The sequence below is a fragment of the Macaca fascicularis genome, chromosome 12 (genome assembly GCF_037993035.2).
Source record: "Macaca fascicularis isolate 582-1 chromosome 12, T2T-MFA8v1.1".
Taxonomy (NCBI): domain Eukaryota; kingdom Metazoa; phylum Chordata; class Mammalia; order Primates; family Cercopithecidae; genus Macaca; species Macaca fascicularis.
The window spans coordinates 54,845,193-54,866,616 of NC_088386.1; the positions used below are offsets into that span (position 1 = coordinate 54,845,193).

General features: G+C 34.7%; 1 protein-coding gene across 50 annotated transcripts in view; it reads right to left on the minus strand.

The window, feature by feature from the left end:
• BAZ2B (bromodomain adjacent to zinc finger domain 2B) overlaps positions 1-21,424 on the minus strand; it is a 412,036-nt gene that overhangs the window by 98,606 nt on the left and 292,006 nt on the right. For 34 of the 50 annotated variants that reach the window (XR_012421149.1, XM_074009241.1, XM_074009250.1 and 31 more), the window contains 4 exons: positions 21,173-21,233; positions 20,288-20,396; positions 19,919-20,020; positions 4,528-4,738 (listed from right to left, as the gene is read on the minus strand). Coding sequence is in view for 48 of the 50 variants with exons in the window: in XM_074009241.1 (XP_073865342.1) it covers positions 4,528-4,738; positions 19,919-20,020; positions 20,288-20,396; positions 21,173-21,233 (483 nt within the window). In the remaining 2 variants the exon portion in view is untranslated. The remainder of the gene's footprint in view (positions 1-4,527; positions 4,739-19,918; positions 20,021-20,287; positions 20,397-21,172; positions 21,234-21,424) is intronic. The other 16 variants (XR_012421150.1, XM_074009246.1, XM_074009253.1 and 13 more) reach the window with 1 other exon arrangement.

Genomic DNA, 21,424 nt, shown 5'->3' on the forward strand with positions numbered 1-21,424 from the left:
CACTAAATACTCTGGGACATAAAAACTTATAAACTGACCTGCAGGGTCAGCAACCTCTGATAATAATACGGGTGAAGAATATTATTCTCATCTATAATAATGCCAGATAAATATTTCTTTAACATTAAGGATGGAAAGTTTTGAATTCTACAATAGAGACCTGACTCTGTCTTGAGATGTAAAGATGTACTGATAAAAACATTTCCTAGAAAATATGGCATAAGTATGCTCTTTTGTTCCAAGCTAAACTGATATTCTCTAATATAAGTTTAACTTTTAATAAGAAAATTCTATAATATATATAGAACCATGTTTGTGTATGAGTGTATCAGTCAATTTCAAGCCCTACACAAGTCCACAATAATTTTTATTTGTTTGAGACAAGGTCTTACTCTGTAACCCAGATGCAGTGGCATGATCATAGCTTGCTGCAGTCTCCAACTCCTGGGCTCAAGTTATCCTCTCCCCTCAGCCTCTTGAATAACCAGGACTATAGGAGTGTACCACCTTGCCCAGATAATTTTTTAGAAATTTCTTTTTGTGGTCTTGCTTTATTGCCCAGGCTGATATTGAACTCCCGGCTTCAAGCAATCCTCTCACCTTGGCCTCCCAAAGTGCTAGCATTACACAGGTATAAGCCACTGTGTCTGGCCAGTAATTTAGAAAAATCTTTGGACCAAAAAAATTTTAAAGTTCAATTCACATCTTTTTACTTTAGCAAGAAATATAAAATTTTAATTAATCATTAACAATTTACATAGCTTAAATTTTACATTATGGGCAGTTGGAAAAGAAGATGACATGAGAAAAAGGTCGGGCACAGCAGCTCACGCCTGTAATCCCAGCACTTTGGGAGGCCAAGGCGGGGGATCACCTGAAGTCAGGAGTTTGAGGCCACCCTGGCCAACATGATGAAAACCCATCTCTACTAAAAATACCAAAAATTAGCTGGGCATTGTGATGGGTGCCTGTAATCTCAGCTACTCAGGAGGCTGAGGCAGGAGAATCGCTGATTGCGGGAGGCAGAGGTTGCAGTGAGCCAAGATCGCACCATTGCACTTCAGCCTGGGTGACAAGAGTGAAACTCCATCTCAAAATTAAAAAAAAAATAAAAATAAAAAAAGAAGAAAAAAAGAGAATACAAAGGAAAGAGAATGAGTTAGATACCTTGAAAAGTTTGTCCAAGCTGTAGAAATAAACTACTTCCAGTATCTTCTCATTTATTTGGTTTTTTGGTTGGTGAATATATTGTAATTACCTTTTGAAATATTAATTTGAAAAGTATCTTTTGTGGCTTACGAAATTGTCCACTTTAATTTCAAAGATGAAGTTTATTTTCATATAGAATTAGGGATATTTTGGATATAACTCATTTCTTTGATTTTAAGATGCTTTTTTAAACATCTTGATATCCCTAAGGTCAGAATGTAACTGACAACTGGCAGCTCTTTTCTTTCTTAGTGTACATCTTAAAATAATGGTGCCTGGTATAGATTACTTATAGGCATCTCAGTTTCAATCACATATGAAATGAATAGGTGTACTTGTTATTTTGGAAAATTTGAGATATTAATAGTATCAGTCAATCAATAAGCAGGTTATTTATATAGAATGGAAGTCTTTATCATATTCAAACTTTGTCAGATTTTTACCTATACACTGAGAAATTAGAGTTCTCATTTCACAATGTTTGGATGTACATTCTAAACTCACATTTATATCACTATTCTGAACCCTTCTTCAAATTAAGTCCGGTTTCTCAGTCTAGTTGGTCAGAGAAGGATAATAATATATAACAAAAACTTCTTCTAGAATCCTCTCAGATAACCCCCAAAGTGTTACCGTAGAAGGCTTTTAGAAATGAAAGAGTTGATAAAGTGCTTCATTTTTACTTTCTTTTCTTCCCAAGAAAAAATGCAAACAATACTCCATATACTTGTATATATAATAATGATTATTTACTCACTGTTAAATAATCTTTACATACATGTTGAAAAGGAGCACATGCAATATACAATAAGGTCAAAGGTAACAGAACTTGCAAAATGCAACCCAGTATATTATAACAAGGATAAACTATGTGATTGAATACAAATCAATTTGAAATCTGGAAGGAGATATACATTTGGTAAAAGTTGAATAATTAACTTTTACTTTGTTACAACAAAAATATAGTTAATTTTCCAAATTTAAATTTGCTATTTTAGATTCTAACTTATAATGATACTTAGATATACCAAATATCCATGAAGAGCCCATGTTTTGATTATCAGTTAATTTCAAACTTTCTTATTTTATGCAAACAATGTCCACATTCCCCAGCATTAAACATTATTCAGAAGAGTCAATAGCTTACTGACAATATCAATTTTTAAAACCCATCTATGCCTGTTAATTTACTGACTTTTTCTTTTTAACCTTCACCAGTAACTCTTTGGGATGAAAGTCTTATAAGAAATCAAATCAAATAAAAAAAATCTGACTACCATACTGATATGGTTTGGCTCTGTGTTCGCACCTGAATCTCATCTCAAACTGTAATCCCCATGTGTTGAAGGAGGGACCTGGTGGGCGGGGATTGGATCATTGCAGGGGTTCCCCCCATGCTGTTCTCATGATAGTAAGTGAGTTCTCACGAGATCTGAGTTTTCTAAGTGGCAGATTCCCTTGCTCTCTCTCTCTTCTGGGTGCCTTGTGAAGAAGGTGGCTGCTTCCCCTTCCATTATGATTTTAAGTTCCCTGAGGCCTCCCAGCCATGCAAAACTGTGAGTCAATTAAACCTCTTTCCTTTATAAATTACCCAGTCTCAGGTAGTAACTTTATAGCAGTGTGAGAATAGACTAATATACACACTAAGACAAAAAAACTTATATGATATTAAGTTATATGCTAGGCAGTTAAGCTATTAGTCAAAGTATAAACTGGAGACAATATCTGCCTGCTATCCACAAAAACTTGAAAATGATTTGTATAATATGTTTAGATTTGTATAATATATGCTTAGAAAAGTGTAATATATATTTATTACAATTGTATGATAGCAAAGATCTGGAAATAGCTTAAACAGTCATCAAAAAGAGACTGATTCAAGTCCATTTATTTTAAAAATCAAAAAGGATATACATGTACATGTGAATGGTCGCATGTGTATGTATGTGTATACATATTTCTGGAAAGATTAATTATTCCACTGATAAGAATGACAGTGTCTTTTATTTTATTTATTTATTTTTTAGACACAGGATCTCACTCTGTCACCCAGGCTGGAGTGCAGTGGCATGATCATAGCTCACTGTAACCTTGAATTCCTGGGTTCAGAGGATCCTCCCACATCAGCCTCCACAATAGCTAGGATTATAGGTGCGTGCCACCAAAGCTGGCTAATTTTTAAATTTTATTTGTAGAGATGGGGTCTTGCTTTGTTGCCCAGGCTGGTCTTAAATTCCTGGCCTCAAACAATCCTCCCACATTGGCCTCCCAAAGCACTAAGATTACATGTGTCTTTAAAGCATTCTATAGTATGAGTTTTGTCATGGATATTTGTTTTATAACAAAAAGCAAAGCAGCAACAGAGAAGTCAATATTATGATGGTGTTTACAATACATAGAAACAAGTCTTTTATACATTTCCTCGACATTTTGCTTATTTATAGGGATAATAAAAACCCATGAGAAGTAAAATTCTGTTAGATTTTTAAGTCAGTTTCATTATTAAACCTTTATTTTACATCGTTACATATCTTTACATATATGCCTTGCAAATACAAGGTATCTACACATATGTTGATATATTCAGACAGCCTTAAGCGGCTTCACATTTGTAACTAGTAACGCAAACTGCAAAGCCAAACTGTTCTATTTTACTCAGCCTTCTCTTTGCCATACATAGCATGGGACTTTCATGTTGAGAACTTACGTATAATGTCAAATCATTAATACAGTTTAGGTTATTATGAGCATTTTGAACTTGACAAATGATACTTTCTGGTTATCTTAAAAGTACTTTTTGATTTAAATGTATTAATTTGGTATTCTGAAAATATATATACTACATCTGGACTTACAGGAGAACCCGAACTAAAAGACTGGGGTTACTTACCAGTAATTGGAGTTCTCTGACTGAAAATTTACTCCACAGATCCACATATTTTGGAGTTATTCCCATGTACCACCTCAAGGAATCGGGAGCTGTTAAAATGAGAATTTCCAGAAGGTTGGCACGACCTTAAGGCATGTGCCAAGTGCTGGTTGATTCCCTTTCTGTGCAAGCCTTAAAAGCTTAACACCCACCTTTGTCATTCTAAATAGACAGGATAGGATGTGTTTATGAATAATGGTTCTGGAAAGATTACCTAATCAAAGAACTCCAGTTACCAGTGGGACTCCTTATTTTTTCATTTTATTCTAACACAAATATTTACTTTTTAAAAATTGAGAGCAGTGTCAATCCTAATTCAAAAATATTAGAAATACTTTTAGTATACTTTTTAGTATGATTATTAGTGTCAGACACATTACGTTTCTTACCTTGAGCTTGCAGTTTTCTTAGCAACTTTGCATCTGTGTTATCTAGGAATTCAGCATTGCCAACATTTGGAGGTCGACCCTTCCGACGTCTCATCCTGGATTCCTCTCTTGCTCGCTGTCTGTCTGGATTTGGTGGTCTTCCTCTACGGCCTTCCATTGCCCTGATACGAGGAATGACATCCTCTTCTTTCAAAAGACACCACTGCATTCCCTTTTAATTAACATTTTATAGAAATAATATATTACAAACAAAATAAACACGAGACCAATATGTCAGAAAATTCTAGCTAAAAATTGCATATATTTTGGAATTTATAACATTGGTATATAAACTTTAGGTATTTCATTTTTAAATTAAACTTAGATGTATAATTATTCATGGCCTTTGGTATAGCTTTAATATTCTTACTTTAATGACTTAAGCTTTAATTAAATATATAGAGAGATTTGTATCTGTATCTATAAACATATCGTTATAAATCTTAATCACAATTTCTGAACTATAATGACCATCGAGTTAGCAGATATTTAAAAATACTAGTTGTGGATTGATGCCACTATAGACTGCTCTTACGGGTTATCAGTTAAGCCAAAATAATACATGAAAGTTTCTCTTTATAAATATTACAGCTAATAAATTAAGACAGAAAGAGTTAGAATATCAGGATTCTGCAATACCTAATAAATTAGTGAATCGAAGAATTGAACTTGAATGGTTGCCTATCATCAAAAAGAGACACAACCAGACAGATATTAGCCTCCTAATGGAGGTTCATACAGTCACCTACCTACAAAGTAGTACTGCCCCTCACACACACACAAAAATCAAACCTGGATTTGATCAAGCCTCTAGATCTAATTACAATAACTTTAAAAGAGACACAGAAGTATAAGTTAAACTATATGGCAAAATCCATTCTGTGGGAAATTCTACAAATGACCTAGTTTCTTCAACAAATATGCTGCAAGAAGAAAGCTGTAGGAAGTTTAAATGAACCTTAAAATATGTATCAAACAAGCCCAATTTGTGGACCTTACTTGGATACTTATTTAAATAGACAAACTGGCCTGGCGTGGTGGCTCACACCTGTAATCCCAGCACTTTGGGAGGCCGAGGCGGGTGGATCACCTAAGGTCAGGAGTTCGAGACCAGCTTGGCCAACATGGTGAAACCCTGTCTCTACTAAAAATACAAAAATTAGCTGGGCATGGTGACAGACACCTGTAATCCCAGCTACTCAGGAGGATGAGGCAGGAGAATGGTTTGAACCCAGGAGGCGGAGGTTGCAGTAAGCCGAGATCACACCATTGCACTCCCGCCTGGGGGACAAGAGCAAGACTTCATCTCTAAATAAATAGACAGACAAACTGTTAAGAAAATTTGAATAATAAAGAGACAATTGAAAATCTGAGCAATGACTGAGAGTTGATGATATCAAGAACATATCAATGTAAATAAGTACAACCACTATGGAGAACAGTTCAGAGGTCCCTCAAAAAACTAAAAATAGAGCTACTATATAATTCAGCAATTCCACTGCTAGGTATATATCTAAAAGAAAGTAAATGAATACATTGAAGATGTATCTGCATTCCCATGTTTACTGCAGCACTGTTCACAATAGCCAGGATTTGGAAGCAACCCATGTGTTAGATGGATAAAGAAAATGTGGTAAATATACACCACGCAATATACACCACACTATTCAGCCATTAAGAAAAATGAGATCCTTTCATTTGCAACAACATCATGGATGGAACTAGAGAATATCACATTAAGTGAAACAAGCCAGGCCCAGAAAGATAAGTTTTGCATGTTCTCACTTATTTGTGGGAGCTAAAAATTAAAACAATTGAACTCAACGGAGATAGAAAGCAGAATGATAGTTGCCAGAGGCTGGGAAGGATAGTGAGAGGAGAGGGGAAAGGGAGTGGAGATGATTAATGGTTATAAAAAATAGGTGGATAAAATAAATAAGATCTAGTATTTGATAGCACAACATGGTGACTACAATCAACAATAATTTATCATACATTTAAAAAAACCTAAAAGAGTATAACTGGATTGTTTGTAACACAAAGAAAGGATAAATGCTTGAGGTGATGAATACCCCATTTACTTTGATGTTATTATTTTGCATTGTATGCCTGTATCAAAGTATCTCATGTGGCTGGGCGCGGTGGCTCACACCTGTAATCCCAGCATTTTGGGAGGCTAAGGCGGATGGAACTCCTGAAGTCAGGAGTTTGAGACCAGCCTGGCCAACATGGTGAAACCCCGTCTCTACTAAAAATACAAAAATTAGCTGGGCATGGTGGTGGGTGCCTGTAGTACTAGTTACTTGGGAGAGTGACACAGGAGAATGGCTTGAACCCGGGAGGTGGAGGTTGCAGTGAGCCGAGATGGCACACTGTACTCCAGCCTGGGCGACACAGCGAGACTCCATCTCAAAAAAACAAAAACAAAACAAAACAAAACACTCGTGTACCCCATAAATATATATACCTATTATGTACTCACAAAAATGAAAAAATTAAAAAGAAATTATATATTAAAAATATAATAATGGTACTGTGGTCATGAGTCCTTATCTTTTAGAGTCACAAATGGAAACATTCCTTCAACAAATTTTGGAAGGGAGAAGTAGATGAGGGTATATGTAAAGCAATATTGGTCAAAATGATAATTCCTAAAGCTTATGATGGGTACAAGGTATATATTATCAGTCCATCTATTTCTGTATATATTTGAGATTTCCCATTATAAGCCTCCTAGTGGAGGCACACACCAACACAATGCTAGTGTATTGTAAGAATAATTTTGTGGCCGGGTGCAGTGGCTCATGCCTATAATACCAGCACTTTGGGAGGCCAAATTGGGCGGATCACAAGGTCAGGAGTTCGAGATCAGCCTGGCCAATACAGTGAAACCCCATCTCTACTAAAAACACGAAAATCAGCTGGGCATGGTGGCGTGCGTCTGTAGTCTCAGCTACTTGGGAGGCTGAGGCAGAAGAATCGCTTGAACCCAGGAGGTGGAAGTTGCAGTGAGCTGAGATTGCGCCAGAGAGCTGAGATCACGTCACTGCACTCCAACCTGGGCGAAAGAACAAGACACTGTCTCAAAATAAATAAAATAATAATAATACAGCTTAGCACATAAATACATGTATCCTGCATGTGTCAATCAAAATAAATACACTATGTTATATTACCTTATAGTCGAAAAATAATATGTTCAGATATAGGAGACATATTTTAAAAATAACTGTCTTACTGTTTCTTTTTAAGAGTTAATTCCTTCAGTATGAAGGTTAAGGAAATTTTTTAAATGTGTTTTTCTCTAAAAATATCCTTGAAGCAGAAATTTTGCTTGAGACACTAGAAGAAACTGTGTAACCAAAAATAACCCAAAGTTCTTGAGTTTTAGGTTAAACATGATTTGCCTAACCTGGGGCAAGGAGTCTATGAATATTGCAGTTAATGGGTACTAAATTGTACATGATTATGGATAATAGCTACATCCTACATTCCAAGTATTGTGTTTTGTTCCAGATACTTTAAATAGGCTACACTTTAATCTTCACAACATTTCTACCTCATATGGTGGGTTTTATCGTCTTTATATTACAATTGAGGAAATTCAGGCTGAGCAAGGTTGAATAGACAGCAAAGAACAGACTGTGATTCAAACCCATGACTGTCTCACTCTAAAACCTGTGCTCCTGACCACTATGAGTACTTGATGTTATAAAGATGTTCTTATACTTGATAAGTGACAGATCATAACATTTAGCTATAAAAGCACAGCCAAGATTATGTCAAGAAAAGACTGTCAGAAAAAAATTAATGCATATGTTCATATATATATATGCTAAAAATAACATCTATACTAACTCCTTTCAGTAATTCTTATGTTAAAATAATTTTAAAAATTAATTCTGAGGAAAATGAAAATCTTTTGCTGAGATTCCAAATGAAGTCAGTAGGAACAATAGACGTACAAAGTGTATTTTTAGGCCATAAGCCACTAAAAAGGAAGACATCAGAATAGTTTTATGTTAGGTTATGTTCACCAGCATAGGAAGCTTTTGATTAGTTTAGCTTTTCATTTTTTTATTATGTTCTTAAGCACCAAGGCAGCATGTATCATATAAATTGAAAAATATAAAGGTGACATTCATGATACTTGAAGAGAAGAGGGACTAATAAAAGCCTATAAACAAATCTGCATTTCGTTTTTAAAGTATCTTATTAGTAAAATCAATTTTTGGCCAAAATTTTAAGAGTTTTATCAACTTTTCTTATCCAGATATAATTTTTACATAGTTACGTTTTTATTCAGCTAGGAAAATACACCTGTGTCAAAAGAGGAACAAAATATGTTGGTGCCTAAAACTTACCAGACAAATATAGTGACCATATCATTCACATTTTTGCCCTTGGCATTTAAAAAGTAAATACTTTCTAAAGGGATTGCATATACTGGATTACTTATAATGTCTTCTGACTCCTAGATTTTAGAAAATGAGAAAAGAATCATTAGGAAAATCTGAAACTTATACTACAGCTTTAATTCATTGAAGAGTCAAAATAATTGTGGGTGAGAACAAATAGTATTTTTCTCAATAAATTTTTCCTCAGGAAAAACAAATACAATTTATATCATTTGATTCACATGCCATTGGCTTTTTATTTATCAGAAGAATTTAATGTTTATATATCAATTTAATTATAAGAATTTAATTAATATATATCAAAAGAATTTTTTTCTTGATTTCTAAGACTTAAGATAGTATATATTTCCTGAAAATAACTGTTGTTAAGATTTTTAAAACATGGATAAGAAAAGATGATCAACAAGATGGAGAGAGCAAAAGATTATTATTATTACTATTATTTATTTATTTATTTTTGAGATGAAGTCTCACTCTGTGGCCTAAACTGTAGTGCAGTGGTGCAATCTCAGCTCACTGCAACCTCCACCTGTTAAGTTCAAGTGATTCTCCTGCCTCAGCCTCCCAAGTAGCTGGGATTACAGGCACTTGCCACCACACCCGGCTAATTTTTGTATTTTTAGTAGAGACAGGGTTTCGCCATGTTGGCCAGGCTGGTCTCAAACTCCTGACCTCAGGTGATCCACCCACCTTGGCCTTCGTTTGGATTACGTGTGTGAGCCACCGCGCCTGGACAAGATTATGTTAATTACATTATTCTAATTCTGCTTTCAAGGGTTGGTAATTTATATTCTTAGTGAATAATACATTCACTTCCATAAATACTACAAAGAGAAAGAAGGATAAAAAGAAAAGCGTTTATGTTTTATTTTGGAAGATGGAATAATCCAGGTAAACAAGTTAATGAAATAAGTGCAAGTACACTGTAAAGCTGTAATATATTATAAAAATGAAGTTTTCACTACTTAAATATTTGTTGAGGCACGTTTACTCCGAGCAAGGCATAACATTACCTACAGGTCAGCTAGAGAGAGTCCTTTTCCCTAAAGGACCACATTTTTAAGAAGGACCTCAGGCTCAGTCTATTCTAAGGCAGGTGACCGTAGGACCACACCCTCAGTAATGCGTTAGAAAAAGAGTTTAGAGCTTGGGAGAGAAAGCCGTCTCAACTGCCCATATAAAAATTATGATGGCCTGGATTAGAGCACAGAAATTAGAGCTGGAAAGAGAGATGAATAGTACATTGGTCTTTTGGGAGAGAGAACTGACTGAAATTGAACACTGCCTGGATGTGAAGGAGGAAAGCCAAAGACCAGAAAGGCAGTTAAAGTTTGGGGTAGTCTCTAAACAACATGGAAAAGGGAAACAAGTGGCAATGAGGTTTTCTTACTGAACAAATAAGGATGGAGAAATATTTGAGAAAACTGGAAAATAAATTTATTGCTCAACTTTTTTATGACTTATAAACAGACTTTTAAAGAAAGAAAATATTTCCTTTTAGTGAGTTCTTATTTTCTGTATTCAGAAATTCAAAAGAGATCATGAAATTTATTTTCAATATGACCTTCCTATTTCAACATTTCTGTTATACAGTCTTCATAAATAAATGACTCCAAAGGATAGGTGAACCCTTCATGAGGGACTGGTTTGTTTTCACCTTATCTTATAGACAGTAAATTGCCTATTTAACTGGGTTTCCCACGTTTCACTGAAAGCTAAAGTAAATATGTGGTTTAGCAGCCACATGTTTAGTCTTAATGGGATGTGTTCTCAAGTCTCATTCCTGATTCAATTTTACACATTCTGGCTTGACTTTTTCTTTTGTTGCTCCCATTTTTTAAATACTTGTAAGCTGAGTTATTTTTTGGGAAAAGCAGTATATAATTATGTAAATGCAGTCTCCCAGTCCACTAAAAGCCGATTAGCTGAATGATTTATTTGCCAAGTTATTGATGACTTTTTAAAAAAGTTTTAGTATCACCAAGACTTTGATGCAGCAATTTCACCATGGATTTACAGTCCTGTGCCATTAGATGCCCAGCTTCCCAAGTTAATATTTGAGATGCCTAATACTGTCCTTCTTGAATGCTCAGTGTTATATAAGTGAATGGAGAGACTTTCCCCTACTCTTCTCATATTTTTCTGGATTGAGACCTGTATCTATCCCAGTCCTTGCTTCTGGTAGTAAAATATTTGTGGTGCATGTTTTAAATCTGGATTAAGGCAATTGGTCTGACAATTTAAGGCCTATCAGTCATTCAGTGGATTGATCATTTACCAAATTGATTTCTGGTTAAATAATTTTCAGTAAATTTAATCATAGCTTAAGTAAACAAAGTTAATTTTTTACTACTATTCCTTTTGAAACTATACTTTCAGAATCCTTTACTTCCCAATTTGTTTATATGAAACTTTTAGAACGTCACACCTAAAAGCAAATCGATCTTAAAGACCTCTTATATGCATTTACATTACAGATGAGAGAATTAAGTTAGCTTCAGCGTAAGTAATGTAAGATACTAAATTACCCTGCTAGAACTAAAAAAAATTCTTAGGGCATGAGCAAAGAAAGGGTATCAGATATTTGTGACGAAATTTGACAATTCACATAAAAAAATTAACATCATGAAAAAAAATCAAAATTTTGTTGGATTTCTTTATGCCTTTTCACAATTCAGTATTATGTCTCTTTCTAGCTACTTAATAGTGCCAGAGGTAGGTAGTGAAAGGGTGATAGATTACAAACTTTATGACAGATATTCTTAAGCCACCCTAGTCATATAGCTTATTATACCATACACTACATAGCACTTTAGATGTGAAACAGTAAGAACTGTGAGGAAAGGTGTCATCTATTAAAAACACGTGAGAAAGATGTGGTTTGATACAACTGTTTCCACAATGCTGACTATGTTTTCTACTTAAAGTATGTCATCCTCTAATAGTCAACGACTTTCAATATCTCCTCCTCCTATATCCTTCGATTCATACAGTCGTCCTCCTAGTATAGGCCTTGCCTAGCCACAAAAATCCTACCTGGTAGATCAGTGACATAAATTTCCAGACTTTTAGACTTCTGGTACTGATCTTTCATGTTCTCAGTGTCCATTCGTGCCCACAGCTATGTTGCATTAGGTGTGACAGTTAACAGCAGAGCTGAATTAGAACTCTGGTTGTTGACTTCCAATCTTTTGTTCTTCACTTAATTTGAAATAATTACCAGCATTAAATTGTGCCAGAAACTGTGTGTTGCCTACCTTACTGTGAAGCCTCCTCTTAACAAAACCCTAATTTTTAGCTGGGCAGTATTCTGCCTACTGTTTTATCTTCCCCAGAGAATAAGCTTCTCTAAACCAACAATCATTTTTTTGTATTCTTCAGTTTCTCTATGAACATTAGTTTTTCTTCAAATTCAGGCTTTCAATTTCATTTCTGTACTCAAAGGTGTGTTCACAATTTGTCTATGGGAAAATGCCTTTAGGGGACATCTACTTAGGGAAAAAAATGCCTGGCACATTAAGTATTTGTCACAAATATTTACTGATTAAATGACTCAGAAAAAAAGGCTCTTTTCATTAAGAACTGTAGACATTTTACTTTTTATGGACTTGTGCATTAAAAAGAAGAAACACTACTTTTTTCTAAATGCAACATCTCAAAGAAAAAAAGCAACATTTTCAGAGTCATTTTAAACTTGCTTCTTCCTTGTATCTTTCAATTTTATGCTTTTTTTGGCCTGATAACAGTAGACATTCCATACTCTAATGCTTCTAAACGTCCTGTTTGAAAAAAATAAAGTTAAGGTCTTCATGCTTAGATGTATAGCTTACCACAATTCACAAAAAATGCATTTCAAGGTAGATCATCATGTATTTCAAAATAGTATGTCATTAACAATTTATTTTGATGCCTTCCTCTATTCCTAAGAAATATATAAATACCTCTTACCTTAATATTATATTTAGGTCAATAAAAATAATGCTATTTTATTACCAAAACATGTCTAGCTCAACCTTACTTTCTTTTATTCTGACAATCAAACACAAAGTAAAATAAAAACAACAACATTTTATTCAACAAGTTTTTTATAATGTGATGAAACAGAAGTCTGTAAGAAATTTATTTACCTTACACCATTTTCAAACGGGTTTCTAAAACTGCCAACAGAAGTTCATTAAAAGGCAGCCAGCCAGTACAGCATGGGCTTATATAGATTATTACAATTGTTTTGTTCCATGAAGTCTATCACTCTTCTAAAATCAAGATTTTTACAGAAGCTGGTAAGAAGTGCTTGAAAACTATCAGTATGCTGAAAAGTAGCCGATTCTACAAATTCCTCACTACATCTGTGGACCAAAATAAATAAAACTGATAATGGATACATTAAGTGTATCTTATTCCCTATTTCTTTCTTCCCTTTTTTTTTTTTAATTAGAGACAGGGTCTCAATCTGTCACCCAGGCAGTCGTCCTCCTAGTATAATGGCATGGTCATAGTTCTCTGCAGTTTCAAACTCATGGGCTAAAACAGTCCTTTTACTTTAGCCTCCCATGTAGCTGGGACTACAGGCATGCACCATCATGCCCAGGTAATATTTTTATTTTTTGTGGAGATGGAGTCTTGATACATTGCTCAGGCTAGTCTTGAACTTCCGGACTTAAGCAATCCTCCTGTCTCAGCCTCCCAAAGTGTTGTGATTACAGGTATGAGCCACCATGCTGGGCCTTTTATCCCCATTTCATTTGTAATCCTATTTTCTTGAATTAAGGGCATCTCTTTTTTTAAAGGTAATAATTACATTGTCGTCCTTCAGTAAATGATTAATTTACCTAAATTTTAATAATATAAGCTCACACACCTCTCATCTTATTGTACTATACAAAAGTTAGTTAATATTTTCAACAAATGCTTGCTGTTAATATTAATAAATACATATAAAATCATATCTTAAGCCCAGAAATATCTTGAATCAAAAAATGATTAAGCAAAATATCCATGGTACTCAACAAGAAAAAATAAAAGGCATCCAAATAGGAAGAGAGGAAATCAAACTATCTGTCTTAACAGACAATATGATTCTATACCTAGAAAACCCTAGAGACTTTCACAAAAGGCTCCTAGGACTGATAAACGAGTTCAGTAAGGTTTGAGGATACAAAATAAATACACAAAAATCAATAACATTTCTATATGCCAATAGCATCCAAGCTGAGAGCCAAATCAAGAACGCAATCTCATTTATTATAATAGCCACAAAAAGAACAAAATACCTAGGAATATAGCTATCCAAGGAGGTAAAAGATCTCTACAACAAAAATGACGAAACACTGCTGAAAGCAATCAGAGAAGACACAAACAAATGGAGAAACGTTCCATGGTCATGGATAGGAAGAATCAACATTGTCAAAATAGCCATACTGCCCAAAGTAATTTACAGATTCAATGCTTATTCCTATCGAACCACCAATGCAATTTTTCACAGAATCAGAAAAAAACTATTCTAAAATTCATATGAAACCTAAAGAGCCTAAATTGCCAAAACAATCTAAGCTAAAAGAACAAAGCTGGAAGCATCACACTTACCCGACTTCCAACTATACTACAAGGCTACAGTAACCAAAACAGCATGGTACTGGTACAAAAACAGACACACAGACCAATGGAACAGGACAGAGAATCCAGAAATAAGGCTGCACACCCATGACCACCTGATTTTTGACAAAGTCAACAATAACAAGCAACGGAGAAAGAACTCCCCTATTCAATAAATAGTGCTGGGATAACTGGCTAGATGAACACAGAATATTGAAATTGGACCCCTTCCTTTCACCATATACAAAAATTAACTCTATGTGGATTAAAGACTTAAATTCCTAGGAACAAACCTAGGAAATACCATTCTGAACATCAACCTTGGCAAAGAATTTATTACTAAGTCCCTAAAAGCAACTGCAACAAAAATAAAAATTGACAAGTGAGACTTAATTAAACTAGAGCTTCTGTACAGCAGAAGAAACTATCACAGACAACCTACAGAATGGGAGCAAATATTCACAAACTATATATCTGACAAAGGTGTAATATCTAGACTCTATAAGAAACTTAATTCAACAAAAACAAAAAAGAACTCCATTAAAAAATGGACACAAACACTCCTGAAAAAAAATACATGGAGCCAACAAATATACACAGAAATGTTCAACACCCTTAATCACAAAGAAATGCAAATTAAAACCACAATGAAATACTATCTCATTCTGACACGAGTCAGAATGGCTATTGTTGGCCAGGTGCAGTGGCTCACACCTGTAATCTAATCTCAGCACTTTGGGAGGCCAAGGCAGGCGGATCACGAGGTCAGGAGATTGAGACCATCCTGGCTAACACAGTGAAACCCCGTGTCTACTAAAAATACAAAAGAATTAGCCGGGTGCAGTGGCGGGTGCCTGTAGTCCCAGCTACTCAGGAGGCTGAGGCAGGAGAAAGGCGTGAACCTGGGAGGTGGGGCTTGCAGTGAGCTGAGATGGCACTACTGCACTCCAGCTGGGTGACAGAGCAAGACTCCATCTCAAAAATAAAAGGCTATTAATAAAAAGTCAAAAAACAATAGATGTGGGCAAGATTGCAGAGAAAAGGGAACACTTCATACACTGATAGTAGGAATGTAAATTAGTTCAGCCACTGTGGAAAGCAATGCGGAGATTCCTCAAAGAACTTAAAACAGAACTATCATTAGACCCAGCAATCCCACTTACCGAGTATATGCCCAAAGGAAAATAAATTGTTCTACCAAAAAGACACATGCCCTCACATGTTCACTGCAGCACTATTCACAATAGCAAAGACATAGAATCAACCTATATGCCCATCAACAGTGGACTGAATAAAGAAAATGGTATACATATGCCCAGGAATACTATGCAGCCATAGAAAGAATGGTATCTTATCCTTTATAACAACATGGATGCAGCTGGAGGCCATCACCTAAGAAACATAATGAAGGAACAGAAAACTAAATATCACATGTTCTCACAAGTGACAGCTAAACATTGAATATCCACAAATGCAAAGATGTGAACAACAGACACTGGAGACTACTTGAGTGGGGAGAGTGGTGGTGGGGGGGATAGGGGTGGGGGTTGAAAAACTACCAATCAGGTACTGTGCTCCAGGATCATTTGCACACTGAACCTCAGTGATGTATAGCCTGCCCACCTAGCAAACCTGTACATGTACCCCTGAGCCTAAAATAAAAGCTGAAAAGAAAAATAAACAAAGCACTGTGTCCCTAAAAAAATTACCAAACTACATGCTTAAAAATGATTTTGTTTTATTGCATGTAAATATGCCACAATAATATTATTTTTTAAAGAAAAAAATTTTTTCAATTAGGGATTTTCTTTAAAAATAATATCAACAACAAAGAAATTCTTAAATGTAAGAAAAAATTAATGATTTTATCTATTCTGAAATAAAATGTTGATGGGCTGTTGCTTCTCTTTCAGATTTATCATAGGTTGCTGTATAGACTTTGGGGGTGAGGGGACTTGTTTTTTGTTTTGAATTAACTTTTTTACTCTTTAGTATTTAATGTTGAGATGAATGGCCTTTGATGTAAATTATACTCCTGGAAGGAACAAATCATTGTCTCAATAAACTAGAGAAAAACCCAGAATTCTGCACTGCAGATATTATCTTCTAGCAGAGTGTTATCTCCTAAATTTTATATATAATATATGGAGAATTGGAATTCCGCTGATGCAATTTTTGTAATGTGTTAAGTAAAATTAGAACATATAGGACTAATGTTGGGGGTTTTGGGATATCTTTTAAGATTAACAAATGATGAAAAAAATATACTTCCCAGGAAAATGTTTTAATAGGAGAGTGATTAAGAATAGAGCTGTCAGCGCGCCCAAGAAGGCCGAATAGGAACAGCTCCAGCTTCCAGCTCCCAGCGTGAGCAACACAGAAGACGGGTGATTTCTGCATTTTCAACTGAGGTACCGGGTTCATCTCACTGGGGCGTGTCATGTCGGACAGTTGGCGCTGGTCCGCCCGTGCAGCCCAACCAAGGAGAGGTGAAGCACGGCAAGGCATCACCTCACCTGGGAAGTGCAAGGGGGAAGGTAATTCCTTTCCTAGCCAAAGGAAATTGAGACACACAACACCTGGAAAATCGGGTAACTCCCACCCTAATACTGCACTTTACCAAGGGTCTTAGCAAACAGCACACCAGGAGATTATATCCCACATCTGGCCCGGAGGGTCCCATGCCCACGGAGCCTCCCTCATTGCTAGCACAGCAGTCTAAGATCTAACTGCAAGGCAGCAGCGAGACCGGGGGAGGGGCGCCCGCCACTGCTGAGGCTTAGTCTTGAACTCTGGAGCTCAAGTGATCTGCCCGCCTCAACCTCCCAAAGTGCTGGGGTTACAGGTGTAACCCACAATGCCTGGCCTGTTTTTCACATTATATACATAAAACAAGCAAATTTTTGAAAAGACACAACATGCAAAAAACGTAGAAAGCAAAAAAATCCATTGCTATCACCATTACATCCATTATTAGTTTTGACACATTTCCTTCTAGTCTTTTAATATGCACACTTTTTAAAACATGTTTCATCATCAAACCATTTATACAATTTGCATAAAAGCAGATATATTGTAAATACATAGGATCATCATTGCATGGTAACAGTAGCTTTGTGCCACCCTATATTTTACATCTTCTACAAAATTCAGTGTGATCAAAATTATTTCACATCATAATTACTATAACAAAAATATATAATCTTGGTTTTCAGAGAACATTCTTATATAATGACATATATTTCCAGTTAACCATATGCTTAAACCTATTAATCACATAATCCAGTATATAAAAATGTACATGGTTTTATAACTATATGCATCTCTAATTAATTAACTAGAACACTTTTTTGGATGACTTACCTTTAATTGTTGTTTTCTAAAAGTATCCTGAATTCCTGTGTACTAATTTTGGTTTTAGCTAAAAGAAATGCTCTCGAAATTACGAATATTTTCCCCTAGCATTCTGCTGAAATGTTGGCAGCTTAACATATTTGGCTTTAGTAATTCATCCTATTTCCTTGATTGGAATTGATCTCAACAAGACAGTGTGCATTTGGAAAACACTGATTATATTTAATAAAAAGTGAATGCATGTCAAGGAACATTCTATTCTGTGTAATGAGGCTTTATAGATTAGGTCTAATTATCACTGATATAAAACAAAATCCTTTATATGTTAAATACCAATTAGCTTTCCTCTCAGAACAAAAATCTATGGAACTTAAAATCACAAAGATATCTTTGGCATAAATAATACAAGTAAGAATGTGACAACATGAAACAAAAATGTTTAAAATGATAATTTTTAAAGTTTCTAATAATGACTTTAAAACTGATGCAGTGTATATAGAATGTGTAACACTGTGGTTCATTAAAATTCTAAGAATCTGGTGACAGATTTAGTCTAAGTCAAAATTTTTTTTGTTTAAAAAAATAGAAAACCCTAGAATATATTTCCATATATTTCTATAAATCTCAGATAAACACATTTTGACATTTTAGAACTACCAATAAAGAGACAGGTAGATCTGGACATAACTTCTTTCTTTAAAAGTCATGGACTACAATAGAAAATAGGTTACATGATGTATGCAAAAGATTACTTTTTCAGAAACCTTGAGTTCTAGTTATGTCTCAGCCTTGTGTGTGACCTTAAAAAACTCCTTTAAGCTTCCAAACTCAAAATAAACCTCTTACAGAATGAGGGAGACCTTTTCCATTTCTAAATCATAAAATTTAAGGGTAAGATAGGATAGAAAAGTTCCCTATTCACAAAGAAAATATTAATTGGCAAAAAAATTTTTTCTATGCATTATGATGGGACAGAAGAGAGACAGGTTCAATGAAGAAGGAAAATATCAACTTTAGGTGGCTGAGCATTTTAGCCTTTTTGAAACATTGTTATGCATATGATCTCATTTTAATCTTGCCATAATCCTATGAGACAGAAGTGTAATATATTTATATATATTAAAATTGTTTCTATTTGGCAGATAACAAAGTTGTGGGCAAAGTGGGCACTATTTTGTTACTGTTCAGAATTACAAGAGTATTTCACAGATTAACAAGAATCTAGGTCTCATCACTCCTTAACTGGGACCCCTTTCAATGCAGCTAAAGGGAATAATAAGCACATGCAGCTGAATACAACTAAGGAACAAAGAGAAAGCATTAAAGAAAACATATAGGAAATGAGATCTCCTTGGTGGGTTCTTTTTGCTGACTAGTGAGGATGTATACTTAACACTATAAGCTCAAAGGGAGCTGTGGTGATATGTTCAGAAATGTGCACCAATTAATGTAAAAACTGAATTTCTGCAAAAACCAGAAATTTCATTCACCTAGTTTTAAGAAATGACAAAAAAACTTATCAAACTTGTGAAAATGCAACATATAGTGTGGGATAATCAAATGGACAAGATTCTTCCAAAACACTAGGACATATATATCCTCTTTTGGACTGACTGATTATAATAGGGTCTTCATATTCAAATTAGTTTTTAAAACTAGCTGTACTTTTCAGGAAACTAATGTTTTCCTATATTTCATATGAATATGCAGATGCTTTTATACCTATATAAATTGTAAAATTATTGGTTGAATTAATAAAAACAGAAAAAATTTACTTATTTATGAAAAAGATACCTATTATGTCAAAGCTCCTTGTTACTGAAACATAGTTAATTGAGGCCTTAATGAGTGCTTACCACAAAGTTATATGTATAGCCATATGAACTAATTAAAGAAAGGCAATGCTCCAGAGTGTAGTGAAATTTACTTCATTTAGGTTATGGTACTACTTTTTGGTTCAAAGACTATACTTTTTAAAAAGTGGATACCTGCGGTCCATCTCTGGCTTCATAGAAGTCACCCACTCTTATTTTTGCACTGAAGCTGAAATTGTCCCTTGAGATATCCATTATTCCATTTCTGCTGAGATACTGAAAAAATCACATATTTTTCCACTTCAGGTTTTAATAATTACAACCCAGCTTTGATGTATAGCTAGCTTCAGGACACTAATGTTTTGCATATTCTATCAAGGGGCTATAAATTTATAGGAGATAAATTTAGGTTAAGTACAATAGTCCCATACAAGAGAATATTTAGTATCAAGGAACTTTATCTGAGAAAGGAGTACACTTTTTTTTGTACATGATCATGCTTAATAGGCACCAAATGTACATTATTTGGTGAAAAGTATGTACCTTTATTACTTCAGGGTACTGCCTAAGTTTCTTTCCACATGGAGCATAATATGCTACTTCTCCTTGAAGGCGCCCTCCAAAGTTTCTTATTCTTGTCTCTCTCTGCCAGCTACACATAACAGAAATGAAGGTTATAACATACTTAATTTTAAGACAGCTTTTAAAAATTAAAAATAAGTTAAAGTATACATGTTCTCTAGAAAACATGAAAAATGAAAACAAAAACTCCTCAAACAACCCAAATATATTAACTGTCAAAATTATTTAGATTTCTAGCTAGTTCAACTAAAAAATTAATTATTCAATTTATATATTAAACTCCATCAAAATGCTTAGAAATCGTAACTGATTACTTTGGGTACTCTGACATTTCAGTAACGTGTCAATGTATAGTGATTTTTACATCTGAAAAGCTTTAACAGAGGAGTAAAGTAAACCTGGCTCTCTGCTGGTTGGGGTTCACGTACATTCAGTCTAAAAGCTGTCATTTCTAATTAAACCATTTTAGCCAAACTCTGGTTGAGTCCCTCAATTTTGACCAAAGTAGCTTTTACTGTCCTTTAATTCTATCTTCACAAAAACTTCTCACAATCTCGCTGTACTCCTGCCCTTTGCCATCTGATTTGCTCTTGGTTCTTTATCAGTCATGTTCCTACTTGGCTGTATCATCCCACCCCAGCTCTGCCATACCTCCAGGAAACAGGATTAATTTCAGTTTTCTGATATACCAAATTCCTTGCCCTTTGCTCTGGCTCTTCCGCTCTAATAAATACTATGCAGCTATGTACTTCTTTTATTAATTGTAGAGAATAAGAAATCAAGTATACATCAAACGTGCATAAATATATGGGGGAAAAAGAAAAAGGGAAACCTTATTTTGCATACCCATATTCCAATGGAATACGCAGTTCATGTTCATCTGTTACTCTTCTTCTTTTGGAAGTGCCTTTAAAAAAATTCAATTGGTTAATATAAAAAATTCATTAATAGAGATAATAATCTTGATCGTTTAGACAGTTTTCTTTTAAAAAGTATATGTTAATGACTTGGATTATTTAGTGTATTTCTATAATTTATACATTATTTTTAGATGGTTTTCAATAAAACACTGTATAAGGCAGGGGGCTTTTTTGTTCT